At 48.0% G+C, this 21,811-nt stretch overlaps 2 protein-coding genes across 2 annotated transcripts in view; one reads left to right on the top strand and one right to left on the bottom strand.

Moving 5' to 3' along the window:
* SGPL1 (sphingosine-1-phosphate lyase 1) overlaps nt 1-13,596 on the top strand; it is a 28,353-nt gene extending 14,757 nt beyond the window's left edge. Inside the window, exons 7-14 of the mRNA XM_079313003.1 lie at nt 5,414-5,502; nt 6,182-6,287; nt 6,727-6,825; nt 7,507-7,656; nt 8,602-8,840; nt 9,398-9,544; nt 10,423-10,543; nt 10,624-13,596. Coding sequence (XP_079169129.1) covers nt 5,414-5,502; nt 6,182-6,287; nt 6,727-6,825; nt 7,507-7,656; nt 8,602-8,840; nt 9,398-9,544; nt 10,423-10,543; nt 10,624-10,764 — 1,092 coding nt within the window. The 3' untranslated portion in view covers nt 10,765-13,596. The remainder of the gene's footprint in view (nt 1-5,413; nt 5,503-6,181; nt 6,288-6,726; nt 6,826-7,506; nt 7,657-8,601; nt 8,841-9,397; nt 9,545-10,422; nt 10,544-10,623) is intronic.
* PCBD1 (pterin-4 alpha-carbinolamine dehydratase 1) lies at nt 13,020-19,365 on the bottom strand. Its single transcript, XM_079313014.1, has 4 exons — nt 19,215-19,365; nt 16,144-16,275; nt 15,925-16,005; nt 13,020-15,432 (listed from the first exon to the last, which is right to left on the bottom strand). Exons 1-4 carry the CDS (start codon nt 19,215-19,217, stop codon nt 15,334-15,336), a joined length of 315 nt encoding a protein of 104 aa, XP_079169140.1. The 5' UTR covers nt 19,218-19,365; the 3' UTR covers nt 13,020-15,333.
* Between the last annotated feature and the right edge of the window lie 2,446 nt (nt 19,366-21,811).

Raw genomic sequence — 21,811 nt, forward strand, 5'->3', positions numbered from 1 at the left:
TTTTCTTTCTTGTACCCCCTTCAAGTTTAGAGGAGGAACGTGCCTCTTTGCTTATGAAAACCATTTCACCTCAGCTCAACTCCTCCCTGTCTTGCAGTGCTGAGAACATTGAGGAGATTATCCCTGGAGTGGGGCATGAAGCTGTTGGAACTCGTTCCTATCAGCAGCTGGGACATCAGCTGATCCAGCAGGCAGAGAGCTGTGTGCCTCTGATGGCTGCTTGGGGAGCTTTGCTTGCTGAAGCCTGCACCAGGGACCTGCAGGTTATGTTACATAAAACACCACGTGAAAGTGTCAACCTTGGCCCTGGGTGCTCTCCCACTGAAATGGAAAAGTGGAATTGCCTAAGAGAGGGTCAGAACAGGTATAAAACTGCTGCAGCCAAAGTGAGACCTGCACAAATATACTCTAGAGAGTCCTGCTTTTCCTTCTGTCCTCCTCCTTCTGCCAAGGATGGTGCCACAAAGCAAAGGGGGAAGTGCACAGCCTGCTGTGGAATTCTGGCCTAGCTGCTTAAACACAGCCCCATTTGCAGGAAAAGGGGAGGGCTGGGAAGTAGAGCAGCCAGAAATGGAAGATTAATTGCATCCCTGTAATTATCATGTCTGAATGAGTGTTTCCAGTGGACTTTTTGTCTTCTTCCCACTGCTCTTCCTGACTGTGAAGTGGCCAGAGTTGCTGATCACTGATGGAGAGATATGGGTGGGTATATGGAGGTCACATGTTTTTTAAGTAGTAGGGCTCAAAGACTTCTCTTATTTTCTTTCCTTCTCCCCAGCACTGAGTTAACATTGTAGAATAATTTCTGGCTTGGACAGTTACAAACTCAATTAAAAATAGCATTTTTTCAATCTGATGATTTGCTTTCTGTATTGAGAAGGCCCTGCTGCAGCTGGTTGCTCAGTGCTGCAATTACACTTCTGTAACTGGTGAAGCAGAGAGGTCTTAATGCTAAAGGTGCAGTGCTCTGAGTTATCTTCAATCTGTTCAAGAGGGGCTGTTGGCTCATTCTGCTGAGAATAGTTTGCTCAATTCAACTTTTGCAGTGTTGAAATTTAGATCAACTGTTTTTTTCTCCCTGAACTTCCTCACTGCCACCTCTGAGAGGCAGAGTGTTGCAGTGCCAGACCCCTGTCCACTGGATTTACTAACCTGATTTAAGCAGCAGGGACTGCTTGGCCAATTGTTGGTGTTGGTGGTGGTTCCTGAAGGCACATGGAACTAATTGAGAAGGTGTCTGTGTCTGTGCTGCGTGGAAAGCACCAAAAAGTTTCTGTCTGTGAGGTGGTTTCACTTCCTTTGTGCTCTGATTTCCATAGCACATTGCAGAGCAGCACTTTGTGGGAGTAATATTCTGCTGCTCAGTCTGGGAAAAGCAGCCCAATGACACATCCATGCTCTTCCCAAGGTTTTCAGCAGCCTGGGATCTCTGTGTGGTCCTGCCCTGTGTCATGTGGACACCTCCCTCAGCAGCATCTCTGGGGAGCTTCCTCTTTAAAGGCCTTTGGTGTGTTTCATAAATGCTAGGATGAAATCTGTCTTTTTTACATTTCTGAATGTTAAATTGGATGAGCAGCTTTCATTATTTACAGGAGTTGCCTTTAGCTGAGCCATGTGGGCTGTAATCCTCCTTTGTTGACATGGACATAAAAGCTCTAACAATGCCCTGGTGGTTTGAGGGGGTTCAGACATGCCTTTGCCTTAAATTGCTCTGAGAGAGGTTTCAAATTTTTAAGCAGTTTTACAAGTAAAATTTTCAGCAGTGGATGGATGCTTTATATTTCTCACTAATTACTACTATTGTTCTTACTTTAATTGTGTTATGCAAGAGCAAAGAAACAGGAATTGGTGAGTTTAGGCACCTGGAAAATTCTAATCGTGTTCTTGCAATGATTTGGAAGGACTAATTAAGCTCAGCACATAGAAGAGGAGCAGGGGAGTTTGTTCTTGTCTGATATGCTCATGTTCACAAGGTGCTTTGTTTTGCAGTGTTGGTTGTGTGGATCTCCCCTGTAATTTGGGGAGAAATCACCACTTTTATGCACGCTGCAATATTTTTTTAAGTAGCTTTTTGAACTTTGAAGAGAAAGGGCAGCTTTGAAGTGTAAGGAAAAATTCTGTGGGTGACTGTGAGTATTTGATGTGGATCTCTGAATTCTTCTTCCACCTATTCTACAGCTGAAGACAGAAGAGAGAAGGCAAAATCACCAGATGCAAGCCTAAACCTCCTGTAGAAACCTATTTTCTCTCTTCTCCCCAATTCTGTGGCTTCCAAACTTTGGCTGCACTTTTGAAGCAGGGAGATGTGAGTGATGTGTCTTGAGGGGGGCTTAAACTGTGCAGATCTGTCAGTTTTTATCTGTAGTGATGAGAACATCACCTTGAGAGACACAAGTTGTGGAATTTACAACCTGCACAACCTGCAGGTTTCCAGGGGTTTTATGGGAGGCTACCACAACATTATGACCATGCAGTGGATTGTGGTGTGGGTTTTTTTTTTGGTTTTTTTTTTTTTTTTCTTTTACTGTTGCCCTAGAAATAAATTGTAGTTTGCTTTTTTGTTTTTAATTCATGGGGTGGTTCAGCTTAGTGAAACTCTTGGTCATCTTTGTCTCCAGGGTCTGAATGGGCATATTTCTTCAGGTGAAAATGGAGCAAAACTTCATCACAAACCCAAGTGGTTCTTTAATGTCTGAAAGTTTGACAGTGGAATATTCCAGCCCAAAGGAATAATGGAATAGAGACCATATCTCTTATTGCTGTTGTAATGTTGAGGTTCCAGAGCACTGGGATTTAGAGGGAGGGAAGCAATGGAAGTGATACAGTGAGTTTGGAAAGCAGGAGGGATATTTATCCCCTGTGCTCTCTCTCCTCCCATTTGCAAAACAACAAATCAAGAACACAAAACGTCTGTTTACTTTCCCTTTCCCCCCACGTTTTTCCTGGCCTTTGAAGCTAGTGCAGAGTTGCAGAGCTGTTTAAAACAATTCCTGCTTCCAGCCCCTTTTCCCCATGGCGTGGCCCGAGCCTGTGACTTTGATTGAGGGGAGAGAAGAATGCGTGTGAGCCCTGGGCGGTGCTGAATCACCGCGCCCTGGCCGGGCGCCGGCGCCGCAGGCACTGGGGAACTTGCATCCTGTGACAGTGATTCAGGCTGCAGCAGAACGAGTTTGCTGTCAGTGGCCGAGCTGACAAAGCTTCCTGTAGAGGAGCAGGCTCCATCCACAGGTATAATCCATGTGGACCAAGAGGGTTTTGCTGTTGGAGCTGTGCTGGGCTAAAGGTGCTGCTCCAGACTCGGGCACTTCTCTTTGGTGGACACTCATGATATGCTGACTGTGGGCCAATTTAGGAAGCTGAGCTGGCTGAAATTTGGCTTTTTGGGTGGATTTTCAGCTGTCTGAACAAGCTTTGTGTGGTTGTCTGGGAGAAGAATCCTAGATCTCCTCCTTACCCTGCATGTGACAGATTGCTGACAAGTGTTGACTCTGACCTACCACAAACTGTGTGTGGCTCAGCATTCCATGCAGGAGATAAAGCCAGACTTTGAGGAAAGGCTTGTCACATATGAATGCAAGGTGTTTGGATTGAAATGGGAATAAGACTGTACAGAGGCTGCTATTTCAAGAGCAGATTATCTAGGTGAGCATAGGGAATGCTGCCCAACAAGGAGCAGGCCTGGTGTTCAGTAACATGAATCCCAAGATCCCCACGTCCTTCCTAGCAAGGTTTTCACAATCATTACCCTAAGCAGTGTTGCAAGGATAGGCACAAGTATGCAATAATCCCATTCCTCTTCTCCCACCCAGTAGGAAGGCAGTCTATCACTAGCTGGATTTTTTTTTTTCCCCCCAAAGGTAATCACAACCTGACTGATGTTTTAGTAAAGGACATTGAGAACTGAGTGGCACAGCCCATAAAACCCTTTAAACATGGTGTTCCTGCTGCCATCCATTTGCTCCACAGTTAATGCAGCAATGTCTTTATCCAGTGTGAAGCTCTGTTAGGTTTTATCTCTGACAGCTGTTGCTTTTAAACATCCCCCAAAAAGCAGGAATTTTCTGTGGTGTGACAGTTGCTTCCACACTGCCTGTGGCAGCAGGTGCTGCTGGCTTGGATTGTGTTAGGAACAAATCCTGGCAAGCTGTGAACTTTGTTCCTTATATCTGTACCTCATGTTTAGTCATTGTCACACAGTCACACTTCTTGGCATTTTCAGGGTTTGCAGCTGTGTCAGCAGGGAAAAAACAAAGGAAAACCCAAACTTAGAGATGTCATAAGGCATACCAATGGGATTGGGTCCTTTTTATGTTTACTTTTGTGGGGGAAGAGGTAAAAAGGGGAAGTTGCAGTTGGTTCAGCAGGTCTGAAGAGCTAAATTAGTTCCCCATAAGCAGTATAAGTAGATTTTGATTCCTCATTTCCCTGAACCTCTGTGTAAGTGTCCCAGCTACCACATATCCTCAGGTTATGGCTCACCCAGTCAGTCGTGCAGGCTGCTTGACAAACCAACCTCACATTTTCCCAGGTTAAAATTTTACTGGGGAAGGTTGTACCCCTGCATGCCAGAACTCATAAAAGCTGACTACAAGAGACCTCTCACTTGAGGAACTCCTCCCTGTAAAGAGTTTAATTTGTATATTTGCACCAACTCTTGAGTTCAAGTATGCAGTAGTAAAGCTGTGTGTGTCTTTCTCTCTTCCACCTCCTGATGCAGACCCAGGGTTAGTGGGTGGTGTGGGTGCTGAGGGACTGGCTGAGGAGAGGAGTGCACAAATTCCTCCTGGTGTAAAATTTCTTGTGTCCCTGAGGGCTTGGCAGCTCTGGTGTACAGCAGGCGTACTGCTGGTCTCAGCAGAGAGGAGGTGGGTGAGAGCTCCAAGTCCTGCAGCATTCCAGGTTCTGGGAAGGTTTTGGAGCTCAGGGGTGGTGCCAACCCTGAAGTGACTCCATGCCTTGGCATGGCACTGCTCCAGACCTAATAAACCCTGCTGGACTTTGCTGACTCAGCACAGAACCAACTTCATTGTTTCCATGTGCGTGGCATAATTAATCTGTAATGCAGATAAACAGTCCTCAGGTAATCAAGAGTTTAAGTGGGAATAGTTTTGTGAGGTGAGGTGACTGTGCAATGTGATCCCCTCCTCTTGGGCTCTGGAATGCTATACTGTTTGTTTGTTTTCCCTTTCCCCCATCCCATTTAAATATTCAGCGTCTAAATGTGTATTTTCAAGCTGAGTGTCAGAAAGCTGCCCTGTGCTGTTCAGTGATTTCTGCTGCCCTTTAAACCCCGAGTTGTCTCATGCACCTCTGAAGCAGAGCCAAGAGATGCTGTGCCTACACCCCCTTTCTGCTTTTCCCTCCTGCAACACCCATTGTTATTTTTCCTTGTTTGCTTCTCTTCTGGTGACAGATGACATCTGGGGGGACTGAGAGCATCCTGATGGCCTGCAAGGCATACAGAGACCTGGCTTATGAGAGAGGCATCAAACAGCCAGAAATGTGAGTGCTGCCACCACAGCTTCTTCCTTTGGTGACTTGTGGGATTTACTGTCCCCTTGAGCCGAGATGGTGCTGGTCCTCAATAATCCTTAATTTCATAGCTCATTGCCACCTATTCCTTGTCCATCTCTGTCTGGAGGAGAGAAAAACCTGTGTGGAAAGGAGAGTTCCAAAGCACAGGAAGCTTTAAAGCAGCCCGGGGGGCACCGATGTTGTTGGGGGCTGTGCTGAGCAGCTGTATTTTGGCAATACCTGTCTGCTGCTCTAGACAGCCTGCTCAGATTGTCAGCCCCTTTGAAGTATTCAAGGGGTTTGATTTATTCAGATCAAAGAAGGCTTAGCTTTCTTCTTAGCCAGCTCTGAGGCTGGAGTTGGGCTGGTTGGAGCTCAAAGGGGGAATTGTGCTAATCATTACACTGCTAATAGAGGATTTGCTGTTTCTAATGTGCTGCCTCTTTTCTAGATGGTGCATGGAAAATATTTCTCTGGTTAATTGCTTTGAGGAGAAAACATAAAAAGAAACAAAACACTGGTGGTTCTTTTCTTCCCTCTCTAACATTTAAGGCTCTGATAATGATATGAGGCCTCAAAAAACAGGGTTAATTAGGGCTGTTCAGCCACTGTCACTCAAGATGGGAGACAGCAAATGTTACATTCATTTCATCTGTTCCTTTTCCAGGCTGGTCCCAGTGAGTGCCCATGCAGCCTTTGACAAGGCAGCACACTACTTTGGGCTGAAGCTGATCCAAATACCACTGACCAAGGCTATGGAAGTGGATGTTCAGGTATCACTTTAGTCTCTCTCTGTGAGGAAATTAATATTGCACAGCAACTAGGCAGGAAATCTACCTGTCCAGGTAGGGAGTCAGTGGATAAAGAGGGAGGAGTGCTTTCTGGAAAAATGAAAAACAGCATGAGTGAGTGCCTGTCATTGCAGATGAAACTGTATTTGAATTAACTGGATGTTATCCCTTTGTCCCATGGATTTAATTTAGTCTCAGTAATTTGTTTTTCATAAATAGCCCAGATTCCAGAGGAGGGTGAACAAAAATATGATGGTATTTCCAAGTGGATGAGTGCTTGCAACTCATCGCTTTCCTCTCTCTACACTTTTCTTGCATTGGTTTTTAAGACCAGGCTCTGCACATTCTCACTGTTTATCTTTTTTGGCAGGATGGCACTTGGTAAATGGAATGTGAGCATCTTCTCTCTTTAAATCTTCAGGCAATGAGGAGAGCCATCTCGAGGAACACAGCCATGCTGGTCTGTTCTGCTCCCCAGTTCCCACATGGAATTATGGACCCCATTGAAGAGGTGGCAGAGGTAGGACACCCCTACCTGTAAGAACTTGTGTGTTGTAGCAGTAAAGCCAGCACAAGAAGAGTAGAGGGGTTCCAGGATGATGAGCAGTGAATTTGGTGGGGGAAGAGTATTACTGTCCTCAAATGAGCTCAAATGTAGGATGTAGCAAGTGCTCTTTCTTTGCTGCCTGAGAGGAAAGAACACCCAAATGGCTCACCTGGTGAAAAGGCTTTGATTTAGGGCCTGCTGGTTGCAGCAAAATTGATAAGGAAGTCTGAGGAATGTATGGAGAGAGTAGGAGTCAGAGCTGGGATCTTATTTTCCAAACACACCTCTTGATTTCTTTCCTCTCTGTGTTCCAGTTATTTATTTTGTATGTGACCAGCCAGGGCCTCTGACCTTCTGTTCATTTAGCTCACACTCTTTTACTTTATTATGGATACTCCTTTCAGACAATGTTGTCACATTCCTTTGGCAAACACAGCAAACTACCAAAATGCCAAGTTGTTTTTCCTGTGTGTGGAATGCAGGAAAAGGCACATCACCAACAGCAGCCCTTCCACATTGCCACATTGAGAGTGCTGTGATGTTCTCAAAGGGCTCAATGGACATTGAACTGTGAAATGCCAATACATTTTGGTGACTGGAGTTTGGGTGCCCCAGCCACATCATTTTGTTCCCTGATCTCTTGTTCACACACAGCTTGCAGTGAAGTACAAAATCCCCTTCCATGTGGATGCCTGCCTGGGTGGATTCCTTATTGCTTTCATGGACAAGGCAGGGTTCCCCTTAAAGCGTCCCTTTGACTTCCGTGTGGAAGGTGTGACCAGCATTTCTGCTGACACCCACAAGGTAAGGAGAGGGGAGAGGGGTCTTCCAGTGCTTGCATTTTTGGGGTGTGACTCCTGTTGCCATCCTGCCATCTTTGGACATTTCTTCCCTACTGTGTGGAGGAGCTCTGAGGTGCAGGGGTAGGGGCTGCTCTGTTCACGTGCTTTGTGCAATGTGCTGAAGTACAGAACCACTCAGGCTGGAAAAGACCTCCGAAATTGAGTCCAGCCTGTGACCAATCCCCACCTCATCAACCAGATCAGTGCACTGAGTGCCACATCCAGTCATTCCATGAACACCTCCAGGCATGGAGACTCTACTGCCTTCCTGGACATCCCCTTTTCCCCCTTCCACAAATAAATTTCTCCTTATTTCCAACCTTAACATCCCCTGGCACAACTTGAAGCTGTTTCCTCTTGTCCTATCACTTGCTTTCTCTGAGCACAACCTGACCCCCACCTGGCTGGGAGTTGTGCAGAGCCAGAAGGTCCTCCCTGAGCCTCCTTTTGTCCAGGCTGAGTCCCTTTCCCAGCTCCCTCACCTGCTCCTGGGGCTCCAGACCCTTTCCTGGACACGCTTCAGCCCCTCTAAGGCTCTCTGGATGTGAGGGCCCAGAACTGGACACAGCACTCAAGGGCCCCAGCACAGAGGGACAATCAGTGTCCTGGTCCTGCTGGTCACACTATTCCTGATCCAGCCCAGCTGCCATTGCCACATGTACAGCCACTGTCACCAGCACCCCAAGGCCCTTTCCACCCCTCTGCCCCAGCCTGGAGCTGCAGAATGTTGCTGTGACTCAGCCTGGCACTTGGCCTTGTTGAACCTCTGCCCATGGATCCAGCCTGTCTCAAGCCCTCTGCAGAGCCTTCTGCTGTCCAGCAGATGAACAAATGGGATCTGGGTGAGGACTTGGGTGCATCCCTGTGCCCTCTTGCTGCTTTCTAACCCTTTCTGTGCTCCTTGCAGTATGGCTACGCTCCCAAGGGCTCCTCGGTGGTGCTCTACAGTGACAAGGAGTACAGGAAGTACCAGTTCTTCATCGCCCCAGACTGGCAAGGGGGAATTTATGCCTCCCCCTCTGTGGCAGGCTCCAGGCCTGGTGGGATCATAGCTGCATGTTGGGCAACCCTGCTGCACATTGGAGAGTCAGGCTACGTTGAGGCTACGAAGAGGATCATTCAAACTGCTCGTTTCCTCGAGTCTGAGTATGTGGGTGCCTCAGTGTTTGGATCCTGCTCCTCAGCCCTGGGCTGGACCCCTCCTCCTAAACTGCTGTTGTTTTGTTTTGTAACAACCTGGTATCTGCTGGGGGGGACCTACTGGGCAGTTCTGGGAGAACATTTGTGCCCAGATATCTGAGGGACACAGATGGGAGCAGTGTGCACACCTTTATTCAGCCTGGCTTTGAGAATTCCTTCTGCTTCAGCTGTGGCTGAGGGGGAATCTGGAGAGAGGACAAAAGAAGGGTTATACTCTTCTTTGTTGGGGTGCTTGGGTGGCTGTGTAAGAGAAGCTGATTTTCTGTCTTCCCTTGCTTTTCTGCCTTCCCTCCTTTCCATTTCTTCCTGAGTTTACTTGACTTTTGGGTATGTAATGACCCAGGTCCTCTGGCAAGTCCCAATGGCCCAGGCTGGGTGCAGGGTGGGAATGTGCTGCCATGTGTTCCCTTCTGTAGCTTTACCTTTAAGGCTCTAGCTGAGTGGACAGAATGCCTGAACCCTGTAACCCTGATCAGTCACTTCTTTTTTTCCTTCTTTTCAAGGTTGAGAAAAATTGATAGCATCTTCATTTTTGGGAAGCCAGAGGTGTCTGTCCTCTCCATTGGCTCAGACACTTTTGACATCTATCGATTATCTAATTTTCTGGCTGCAAAAGGATGGAACTTGAATGTCCTGCAGTTTCCACCAAGGTGAGTGTGTGGGGACTGTGGAGTGATGTATTTAGGCAGGGTATGCAGGATGATCAGCTTCAGGCCACACAGCTCTTGTGATTTGCTGAGTACTGTTGTCCACAGCTGATAAATTGTATGTAGAATTTTCCTCTGCAGAGCAGAAATCACTTTTGTAATTGCCATTATATAGCAGTGAAGATAAAGTACTACTAATTTTAATGAGCCTGGCAGAGGACATATCTGCGGCTCCCTTTCTATTTACCTCTATCTAATACAAGCAGAAAAATATAAATAACCAAGGCTCTATCTCTTGTTTAGTTAACTGAGGATTTGTAGATCAGTTTATTTATTTTCACTGTCATCCTCCTGCCCACTGAAGATGGAGGAAATTAAAACAACAGTGAAGGGCTGATCATTTTCAATGTAAGATTAAGCTTTGTCAGAGACTTGCCTTAAGTGGGAAATGGGGCTTTTGTTGGCAAAAGGGGCCAGTACTTCCAGACTGAAAAAAAATTTTTGACTTGCCATGTGAAGCAAAGTCCAGAGAGCCTGAGGTGATAGTTCAGAGTTGTGTGCTTCCTTCTGGTGATGGCTTCAAAGCTGCAGAGGAAGGAAAGGGTAGCAGGGGTCATTGTGCTTGCAGGCAGCTGCATTTTACTCACCAAAGGTGCCTGGAATGAGGTGAGAAACTAACCTAACGGTGAAGTAAGGAAAGAAGAAGGAGCTGGTTCCAGCAAGCATTTTGCAGGAATTACCCTTAGTGGGAATGCTGTTGTAAGGAGATCCAGAGTTATCCCCAGGCCACAGAAGGGCTCAGCTGCTGCTGGGTGCTCAGAAAACGTGGAGCTGTGTGTAGTGGAGGTGGTTAATGTCTTCTCTCTGCCCTGCCTGCCCAGCATCCATCTCTGCATCACGCAGCTGCACACGAAGCCCGGTGTTGCCGAGCAGTTCCTGAAGGATGTCAGGGACAGCATCCAGGACATCATGAAGGACCTCCACGCCAAGACCACTGGCATGGTGAGGAGGGCAGCACAGTGTGAGGGGCTGTTGGGCTGAGAGTGTTTCTCCTGTGTAACAGCCTGCTCTTCTCTGCTTAGGGAGCCATCTATGGAATGGCACAGTCTGTCCCAGACAGGAGCCTGGTAGCAGAGATTTCCCAGGCATACCTGGATGGCCTCTACAGCACGGATGTTCCCAGCAGTGAGAAGCACATGAACGGCTCTCCCGGCCACCACTGACTGCAGTGCAACAATCAGTGCCTTGCCAGCCAGCACTGGGGTGGTTCCAAAGGTTTCCTAGGCAAAGAGATTGCAGTTCTTACAATTGCAGGTCTGAGGGTGGCTTGGTCTGGAAAAATTCCTCCTCTGTCTTAGTCTGTTCTGAAATCTGCATTGTTTTCATGCCCAATTTCAGTTTTAGGGCTTTTCCTCCCTCCCCCCTGCCTGTTTTCATCATGGCTGTTGATGGTGAATTGAATGTCCATTCCACACCTCCGAATTCCTCAGGTATTCTGCATGTCACTTCATTCCTCAGTTGTTGTTTCTCCTCAGATCAGTGTCCAGCCAAGTGTTAAATTTGAGTTCTCACATTGTGTTCTGCGGCTCCAATCTTTCCAGAAGTTAATGGTAGACAGCAAATTGGAAATTCTGTGTTCTCTTGAGTATTCCTGTAAGCTGCTGCATTTAACAGACCGTGCTAGGAGCCTTATATCTGTGTAATGCAGAGCTGATAAATTGGCAGAGAGAAGGTAGTCACTGCCTCCTTTTGAAATCCCCTCTGGAGATCTCAATGAGGCTGCAATCAATATCTGCTGAGGGGGAGGAAAAAAACAACACAGAATCCTTTTGTGGAATCTCTTGAACAACAGCAGAAATAGAAATCAAGCAGGTGGTGTAGGGAGAGGAACTGGATGGTACTGAAAACCCCGGCTACATCGTGGCTGTTTTGCTCCCCTGCCTCTTGTAGAAGACATGCATTGACCACCCAGGAGTGCTGTTTTCCTTGCACAAATCTAGAGGGAGGTGCAGAGCTCATTTCATGTTCAGAACTTGAAGGTTTTACACTGTCCCCTCATGCTGTAGCAGAGCCAGGCCTGGCCCGTGTCACAGCCAGGGACGTCGCGCAGACGGTTTTTATAACCACGGTCTTTTAGTATCAAAAAGGTGACTTTTGTAATAGCAGTAATCTCAACTCTTTGCACTGATTCTTTTAAGGCACATTCTCAAAAGGGCATTCACCATTGTGCCTTGATGCTTCTCTGGCTTTTTTTTTTTTGTGGCATGCCAGGGATGGTTGGAGGGTTCAGCTGTTTGACCATGACCTTGGTTGTGGTCGTTTCTTTATGGTACTAATTCTGAAAACAGACCTCAAAGGCAGGCTGGCCTCAGAGGAAGCACCCTTGCCTGTTAGGTAGTAGTTGTAATGAGCCAAGTCCCTTCACAGTATTACAAAGATGCTGGGAGAAGCTGAGGAAAGGATGCAGCAAGTCAGAGGTGTTCCAGCCTTGGGCATGTGGCTCAGCCTTCCTATTTTTCCCTGCTGTTTTTAGGGTGAGAGAGTTTTCCCAGCACAGCCTTGTGAGGCAGTTGTGGCCTCGAGGACAAGTCAGAATCTCTCAAGTAGTGTTGGAGTTTCTCCTGCAGGGCTTTCCCATGTTTCCTCTCAGCTTTTTGCATGGAGCAGAGAGTTTCCCAGGCAAAAATCCCACATGTGGGTGAAGACTTCATGCTGTGTCTGCACAGTCCTGTGAAGGACATCTGAAGGCATCTCTCTGCTGTAGCCTGTTAGCCTGAAGCACAGGAATTTTAAGGAATGAGAAAGTCGCTGACCAGCTTCTGCACAAACCAGCCCAGCCTTGGGCCCAGCCACTGTAGGAAGGATCCTGGCTTTCCAACAGCTTTATTCCTTGTGGTGGGAGACACAAGCATTTTGGCCATCTGCCCTGAGCTTGATGACTTCATGCAAGTCTCTGAGCCCTTTTGAAATCATTGAATTGCCTGAGAGTCTCTTGATGAGAGAGAGACTCTCAGCTCTGGCAGTTTGTATTGGACCTATTTGTTCCCTCAAGGTCTTGCCAATATGACCATTACTGTGTCTCTGAGTTTGCAGTACTTTGGAGACAAGTCTTCAGTGTCTGGCTACTGTGATGGTTCTCTTTGGAACCGAGATTTAACAAAACAAAAAAAAGGGAGGTACTCTTTTTGTTTCTGCTTTAAAAGAAAGAAGGGGTGGATTGGGGTGGGCTGAAGGAGAGCGAAACTCCCTTCTCTTCCTTCCCTGGTTGCATTTTCCTCCCAGGAAGTAGGTGGATCTAACAGATCAGTGCTCCATTTCACATTTTTGGATGTATTTGAAGATGTTATTTGTAAGTCAATGTATTCTATCCTGGGCTTTGCTTATTAATAATATTTGTGGGTTTAATTGTTCCACGTGTATTTGTCCTGTACTGTAAATGTAATCCTGTGGTCAGGAATAGGCCACTGTAATTCCCTGGTGTGTAGTTTTTATTCATCCTTGTCATCTAACATGTAATCTGCATTTACTTTATCATGCCAAATGGTCTTGGAAATACGGATTTACAGGCTGTGTGATTGTTTCAAGGACAAAAAAAAAAAAGAATTTGATGAACTGGATTATGATCTGAAACTGGATGGTACTTTTAGACCTGGAGGGATCCTTGCCACTGTTAATTCATGCAGGATTTTCAGGTTTTCCAAGCGGGACACTCAATCTGTTGCTTGTGCAAAGAACTCCCAAGGGATTCACCTGTTTTTAGGTACTAGAATGAAGAATATCCAATGGGATGGACCAAGAAGAGATGTGTGTCTTCATGCCATGGATTTCATCTGCACTTTTCTGATGACTCGGGGGAGAGGGGAGCGGAAGGGTTGCATACAACAAAATAATACCTTGCCCAATAAATCCACAAGGACTTTTTAATGGACAAATGGGATGAGTTGATCTGCCAGCAGTTTTCTGCTTTGCTCTGATTTGCCACTGTTGAACTGGAGGCAGCTGGAGAGCTGGTGAAAATGGGCCTGGTTTGTATTAAAATGGTGCGTTTAGTTATCTATGCTAACTGAGCTCTTGTTTTTCTGCTTCAGTGCTTGTCTGAATGGATAGGGACCTGTTGTTCCTGGAATTTGCTCATGCACAGCCTGGTCTGTGGCAGAGAGGATGGTTTATGAATCTTACTAACTCTGCCTGAGGGCTGCTCTGTCCTTCTGGGAAAATGAAGGTGGTGTCTGTGTCTGCATCTTGTGTGTGATGTTCAAGGATGCTGGAAGTTAAGAGCTATGGATTTTCTATTAATACTTTGTAGAACTTGAAAGGGTTAAAAAAGGAGAAGAAAAAAAGACATGAACTGGGTGTTTGTAGTGTTTTTCCCCAGACTTGTGCTGAAAGCAAATGCTGTTGGCTTCATATGAGATTGCTCATTGTATTGGTGAAAATCTTGTACCACCAAATCCACCCACAACCTCTTCTTGGGAAGTATTCCACCCCAAGCAACCCTTGCCCTGATGCTGTGCTGCTTTTATGCCTTTTGGTTGTACTTTGCCTGTGTTTGTACCTTGGCTGTGGCACAGCTGTGATTTTACACAAGCAGTTTTTACCTGCCCTGGCTTTGATCATCTCTTTGTCTTTCTGACCCAATCACTGTGAATTGAAGGCACCTGCCATTTCTGTGTGAAATTTTTCTGTGGCAGAAGCACCTCCTTGAGAGCAGTCAGGGCAGTACCTGCCCTCAGGAAAAACCTGTTGGTGTAACTTGATCAGTGAGGCCCCTTTCCAAAGAGCCATTGGGTTAAATGAGATGTTTATTGTAAACACTTGCAGTTGGTGCCCTGCTAAAGGCTGGCTGCAGTCAGGGTGAGACCACGTGCCTCATGTAATACTGCTGGAGAGGGTTACAGCCATGACAAATTGCACAGCATGTTTGCTGCTTGGTTACAGAGAAGCCAGAGGGTTCACAAAACATGTTTTGGGCAAAAAGCACGTTCCAGGAGGCGAGCAGCAACAAGAGGGGCTGGATGGGGGCAGGCTCTGGACAGATTTACTGGTGCAGTGGTGTTACTTGACTCTGGAAGGGATCGACCTGTTGGAGAGAGTCCAGGGGAGGCACCAAGATGATCAAAGGGGATGGAGCACCTCTGCTGTGAGGGAAGGCTGAGAGAATTGGGATTGTTCAGCCCAGAGAAGAGAAGCTTTTGGATGACCTAAGTACAGCCTTCCAGTACCTTGAAAGAACTGACAAGAAACATGGAGAAGGACTTTTTACAAGAATGTGTAGTAAGAGGACGAGGGGGAATGGATTCACACAGAATAGATGGGATATTGGGAAGGAATTCTTCCCTGTGAGGGTGGGCAGGCCCTGGCACAGGGTGCCCAGAGCAGCTGTGGCTGCCCCTGGATCCCTGGCAGTGTCCCAGGCCAGGCTGGATGGGACTGGGAGCAGCCTGGGATGGTGGAAGGTGTCCCTGCCCATGCCAGGGGTGGAATGAGGTGATCTTTAAGGTTCCTTCCCACCCAATTCCATGACTGTGGTATGAGTGATTCCTGTTAAGAGGCTCAGCAGTTGGGGGTGTGGGATCACACGGCTAAGGAGGGGCTGTAGGATGGAATTGGCAGGATCAGAGATGGATACATGGCACCAGGAGAAATGCCTCCATCCATCTGAGCTGCACTGGGGGAGGTTGGCGAGGTGTTAGCGCTGTCTGGATCCAGGATCCAGCTTGGAAGTGGGAAAAGGCTCTGGGTGCAGCCATCTAGGCAGGGCACAGTGGGATTTTGGCAGCATGGATCCCTGCTCAGGAGAGGGAAGCTGCCACCTGCTCGATGAAGCTGGCCAGGTTGATGTCCCGCTCCGATAAACCCCCGCAGTCGTGGGTGCTCAAGGTGATGTGAACCTGAAGCAGACAGACAGGCAAGTGTTGTTGACAGAAACAGCAGGGCTGGTTTCCCCAGTGCTGCATCTGATGAGGCACAGGAGCTCCAAATTTGTTAGCAAAGTTCCTTGGGGTGGAAGAGGTGCTCTGTCACTTTGCCTGATTTTTCTTCTTCCTACAGCTCATCCTGGCCATAAGCTGTCACTGCCACCCCTGCCTTGGTCACAGCAGCCACCTGTGCCCATTCTCAACTCACTCTTTCCTCAGAAGCTTTCCTGTGGCTGCTACTTGATACAGATTTTAAAAAGCAATCCTGGTGCTAGCCTTTAGCAGCTACTGCTCAGCTGGACCATGAAAAAGGAAAGGATCTGCGACAGCTGTAGGCTGGGAATAGCATCTGAGGGAAGAGATCCTGCTGATGAGAGCAGGACTTGCTGCTCCTGTTTTATCCCTCAAAAAAGGGAGCTGCTCCCTGATGTGCTCTGCTTTGTCCCCACCATCTGTGTTTCTTACCTTATTGTACACATTGAACCATTCAGGATGATGATCCAGTTTTTCTGCCTGTAGAGCCACTCTGGTCATAAAGCCAAAGGCCTGCAGTGTAAGAAGGAAAAGTTAACTCTAAATATATCGTTTTTCACCCCATCACTATCAATTTTACACTGCCTATGTCTACATAACCCAATCAAGTTTAAGGTCTGGCATATTCTGTGAGTTTTCCATGGGTTGTACCCGGTTGAAGTCCTTGAAGTGGAACTCTTTGAAGATGGCATCTCTGCCTTCCACCTCGTTCCACCCCACGGCTCGCAGGTTTGGCAGCAGCTGCTCCCTCTCCTCTGTGCTCAGCCTGTGGGCTTTTCCTGCCTGGCAAGGAAAGGAAAGTGAAAAGGAGCAGGTCAGTGTGGCAGAAGTGGCATGTTCAGAGCAATCCCATGGGTTGTGGAGTTGTGGGAACATGGAGGCAGCTGCAGCGTGGGTGGGAGGGTTTGGAATATCCATGTCCTGTGCTCCCTGCCTGGAATGCATCCTGCTGGTCCCTTCTGTCCTCTCAACCTGCAACACCTCCCACAGTGCCTGAGGTACTATGAAATGATACCTGTGTGAAGTTAAACTCCAAAATGCATTTTCTTTTACATATAATCTTCTGGGGAAAAAAAAAAAAAAAGCTTAAAAAGCTGAAGCTCTTGTGATCATTCTAGTTCTGAGAGTTGCTTTAGGGTTCCCAAAGCAGGAGTGCTTATTTATTTATTTATTTATTTTATTTATTTATTTGGAGCCTGCTTTTGAAGAGAAAAAAGTGGTTTGGGTCAGAGATGAGTCACACTAAGCTGCAGTACAGCTCCTTCTTCCATCTCCTTTATATTACAATGGATTTTAAGAGGCTGTTTCTGCCTGTGAGGAACAAAGGGCAGAGGGAGGGATTGTGGTTGAGCTCTGCCTTGGGCAGAGCTGCTGGTATTTAGTTTTTAAGGGGTAGTGGTGGGGAAGCAGCAGTTCTTGGCTTTGAGGAGTGTTTATAGGCAGAGATGAAACTAAAATGAAGCTCTTGGGGATGGAGGCTGCCCAAGCCATCTCTGTTCTGGCTCAGTGGGGAAGGCAGGAGTAAGTGCAGAGGGGCTGTGCTCTCTGAAATGTTATGTACTGGCAATTAAAATTCTTTCACAGAATCACAGATTGTTCTGGGTTGGAAAGGACCCACAAGGATCATCAAATTCCAACTCCTGGCCCTGCACAGGACAGCCCCAAGAATCTCACCATGTGCTGAGAGCATTGTCCAAGCACTCCTTGAGCTCTGGCAGGTTTGGGTGAGTTGATCTTTCCAGACCTCTTTGTAATTTCCTTTATGTGCTATAGAGCCAAGTATGAGCCTTGACAAATCTGGCCCAGTTTTTTGTGGGTATTTGATCAGACACACTTTGCTTGGGCATCAATGCTCAGAATTGGCATTGGGCAGCTGAGGCAGATAATCCTCTCCTGTGGTTTTCCTGCTCACAGGCTGTACAAAACCAAAGAGCCAGCTGTGAAATGAATGTTTTTGTGGGTGGTTCTTGCACGTTTTGGGGAAGACTGGAAAGATGATACCCCACTCCCATGGCTGCCTGTCTGTGTAGCCAGGACCCTTTGACTGCATGGAGTGGGGAGTGCCAGGCTGTCACTGAACCCTAGTGTGGGGTGGCTGGGATCTTTCCTGTCCCCCTGGATTTTTGGGGAAGCCCCTCCTTGCATTTTGGCCTCACTGCATTTTGGATGACCCCTCCCCACCCCCAAATGTCAACGGCAGCTGTGCTGGGAGGGAAGGCAGTGAGTAAACATGACTTAGCTCAATAAACCCCGGGCCGTTGCCCTTCCCTGCTGATGGTGTGATAAGCCGGGCACAGGTAGCTTAGCAACTGGATAACGTGGGGACAGAGGATGGCTCTGCACAGGGCTCTGGCAGGGGGGGACCCCCGGGGCCTCTGGTGGGGGTAGGGCAGAATTTGGGACCAGGGGCTGAAACCCTTTGCGGTGCTAAAGGGAGGAAAGGTAAAAGCTGCTTGGAGCAGAGGGGTATGGATGCAGGGGGCTGGGTTCCAAACCAGCCTTCCCTGGGCACAGCAACAGAGAGATGTGGTGTAATTGTTCTTTTTCTCCATTGTGACTCTGTGGGAGGATGGCCCCCGGGGCTTTTTCCAGCCCAGCTCCTCCATGGGCAGGCTGAGGTTTGGCCCATAGAGCACCCAGAGCCTGGAGCACCCCCCTACCCTCCATCCTGCTCCAATCCATCCTTCTCCACCCCAGGACTGCTGGCTTTGTCATGCTGACAATGCCTTCATGTGCCCTCATTCCTTTAAAACACACTCTTCTCATTAGGGAAATGAAATTATTCTGTTTTCTTCTGCTGCTTCTCAACTGCCAAAAAGTTGGGATTTTAAGTTTTGGTTTTTTGCCAACAGGAAACCAAGGAACCGACATGGGAAATTGGGAGAATCTGAACCTTCTTTGCTCTAACTAAATTTTTCCCTTTTATAGAATCATGGAATGGTTTGGGCTGGAAAGGGAACTTAAAGGCCATCCAGTTCCACCCCCTGCCATGGGCAGGGACACCTTCCACTATCCCAGGTGCTCCAAGCCCTGCCCAACCTGGCCTTGAACACTTCCAGAGATCCAGGGGCAGCCACAGCTCCTTTGGGCACCCTGTTCCATGCTCACTGGGAAGAATTTTTTCCTAATGAAAGGCAGAATTTCCGCCAAGGAGAAGGCACAGGGGAGACAGCCCTGGGTGAGCGGGCAGGATTTTGAGACCAAAATTTCCAGGTTTTTTGGGGCCAGAATTCCTGGGGTTTTGGGGCAGGAATGGCCCAGGCTTTTGGGGCAGAAATTCCCAGGATTTTCAGGCTGAAATTCTGAGAGTTCTAAGCTTGGAATCCCCAAGTTTTTGGGGCCGGAATTCCAAGGGCTTGGGTCTGGAGTGGAATGGTGTATTCCACAAGGCCCACGGTCTTTTTGGCGCTGTGGAAAAGCAGATTTCCAGCTGGCCTGAGTGTATTGCGGGCTTGTGCAGATGGAGCACATATGGGGGTCGTCCTTGCCCTACAGAACGAGAGGGGAGGGGTCGTTTGTGTCGGATCCCTTTCCCTGCGAGCCCGGAGAGCGCTGCCTTTGGAAACGCAGCAGCGGCCGGCGGAGCCGCCGCGTTACTGATTAACCAGAGCACAGCGCTCTGCTCCTTCCTCCCTTCCCTCCTGCCTCTCCTCGCAGCCTCCGAAACATTCCCGCCTTGGAGAAGGCAGAACCATCAGCCGGCTCTGCCGGCAGCCACTCACCATGGCCCGCGGCTCTCGGTGCGCTCCGTCCCCGGCGCGGCTCGGGTGATGCTCGCCCCGCCGGATCCCGATGGCACCGGGGCTTGGCCGGGGTGGCGGGAGGCGTGGCGAGCCTACCGGGTCCACCCACGGCCAGCCGAGCCTTCCCGGCGCTGGCCACCTGCCTGCGGGGCCCCAGGGCGCTGCGGGATGCCCACGGGCTCTTGGAAGCCCTGCCCGACAAAGGCGTGATGCTTTTCCCCTCGAGCAGCGCAGGGTCTCTCCCTCCACCTGGGGCACAAGTGCCAGGAAAATTAATCCACAAACACCAGAGGTTTATGTCCGAAAAGGAGACAGAGGAGTCCTTTTTGCTTTATTCGAATAAAGGGACAGGCCGTGGGGCATTCCCCTGGGATCTCTTAAAGTTTTGGAGTACGCAGCCTCCTTTTATCCAAATTTCCCGGCTTCATTTCCCTATCTCTTTCCCCGTTGGCTGAGGTCCTTGAGAGGTACAGACTTCCCAAACACCTGATAACTGAGATTCCCCTCTAATGTATAACTCCACCTTTTAATTTTTAATTCTTATGGAATTAATTGTTTTTCCCCGTTGCTTCTTTCATCTTCCGATATCCAATTTCATTTATCAGCAAATCTACAGTTTGTTTGTAAAGGCAAATATCTTTACCATTCATCAATCGGTGGAATCCATCCCATTGTTTCTTTTATCTTTCAGTACCAGCAGATCTACAGCTTGTTTGTAAAGACAAATCCCTCATTCCTCTCACAAGGAAACCTTCACCTGGGACACAAGGAAAAGGTGGAGAGGGATGGAGGGGCAGTGGAGCTGGACGCTGCTGGCAGCACGTGTGAGGATGCTGAGAGCATCCATGAGCTCACTGCACCCATAATAATTTTCTAGGACAGCCTGATTATATCACAACACGGGACTGAGAGCCATGGAGATGGGGTGGAGGAAGGCCAAGTGCCCCACACAGCACTTCAGAGCATTTTTAAGGTGTTTTCTGGGAATGGTGTGTTCATGGATGCTCAGTGCTGCTCCCTGGCATTTTCCCTCTCCAGGCCAGATGGATTTGTGCCCATGTCCTGCAGCTCGTTGTCTGCTAAACCCACTCACATGATGGGCAGTTTTCCAGTGCTGACAGCAATTTTTCACTGTGCTGGTGTATGTGTCAGACAGAAATTCAGCCCCCTGCTATTCCCTCATGGCTTTCTTCACCTTTGAAACAACTAATTCCAGATTATTTTTTTAATGCAGTGTGACATATATCCCTTGTATATACTCTTGTGCCCATTTTATTTTCTACTGTAAGGGATTGTGGGTACCACAGAGATGATTGTTTTTTCTAAAAGGCAAGTTAGAGGGGGAAGCAAATCCCCCCTTTCCCCTTTCTTTCCCTCTGTAGGTTTCTTTGACAAGACAATGAGAAGGAAAAATCAGCATCTTATGTGTCCTGGAAGATCCTGAGTGTCTGTCCAGGGAGAAAAGTCTTGGAGAGCAATGAAGCACCTCAGAAAAAAATGATTGTGTGCAGATGCAGGGCTGGAAGCTTTGCTTTGATGGCAGGAGGAGGTGTGCTCTGAGGTTTCCAGCAATGAAACCAGAAGGTGGGGTTGCTTGTAGGGTTGGGAAAGGCCAGCAGACTGTTTTCTTGGCCTAAATTGGAAGTGCAGGATTGACAATTTCATCACAGCCCCTGTAAATAATAGTTTGAGCAGGTGAACTGAGGGCAGCTGGGCTGGGTGACAGTGGCTCTGTTGGCCTCCCCGCTGATCTGGAGACGGGCAGGAAACAAATCCCTCATGTTTGGCTTTCCCCTCATTGGATTTTGCTCCAGCCTGCCTGGGATCTCATCCTATTTCCTTTGGCAACATCTGTGCTGCCAGTGCAGAGGAACTTATGGCCACCTCAGCTCCCTAGGGGTGGAGAACAACAGGGGAAAAAGGATTCCTTACACTGCCTTCTGATTGCTCAGCTCCTTTGTAATGGCATTTTCTTTCCTGGGTGATAAATCCAGCCCTAAGTGGCAGCTGTTCCTGGGAGGGGTCTCTTGCAGAGGGAGGGACTGGTCCTGAAAAACAACAGGGCAGTTGAGATTTTCCTCTACAGCATGGAATTGTGCCCAGGGGAATCCTTTGGCTGACTCCAGCTCCTGAACATCTAAGCTCCCCTTCTGCACAGTTCTAATTTCCCTTTGTGAAATGGAACCCTTTAGGTTTGTTTTTAATGATTAATTGAGGGGTGTTGGGCAAGGTGTTTGCTCAGAGCAGTTTGCACCCTGTGCAAGGGGTGAACCTGTTTACTGGGAACAAATTTTTGCTCTTTTTCCCCTCTCCTTTTTATCTATTTTACATCTGTGCTGCTTTGGTGGCAGCTAAACCCACACGTGTGCAGAATTCTGCATATTTGGAGGGAGGTTTCATATCACTCACTACCCATACTCTTATTTTGTCAATAACTTTTTAACAAAATATATCTGACCCTGAAAGCTGCTTTGCTTGGGAGCAGTGCTCTGTCTCCCACCTCAAAATTTGCTTTTGCAAGGATAGATGGGATATTGGGAAGGAATTCTCCCCTGTGTGTGTGGGGAGGCCCTGGC

This window comes from Erithacus rubecula (genome assembly GCF_903797595.1).
Source record: "Erithacus rubecula genome assembly, chromosome: 9".
NCBI lineage: Eukaryota > Metazoa > Chordata > Aves > Passeriformes > Muscicapidae > Erithacus > Erithacus rubecula.

What these genes read in the sequence shown, in the direction of transcription:
- PCBD1 (XM_079313014.1), bottom strand. An exon ending in ACTTCAAGGACTTCAACCGG is followed by an intron (nt 16,006 to 16,143) that starts GTACAACCCATG and finishes CTTACACTGCAG; the next exon opens with GCCTTTGGCTTTATGACCAG. An exon ending in GGTTCAATGTGTACAATAAG is followed by an intron (nt 15,433 to 15,924) that starts GTAAGAAACACA and finishes TGTCTGCTTCAG; the next exon opens with GTTCACATCACCTTGAGCAC.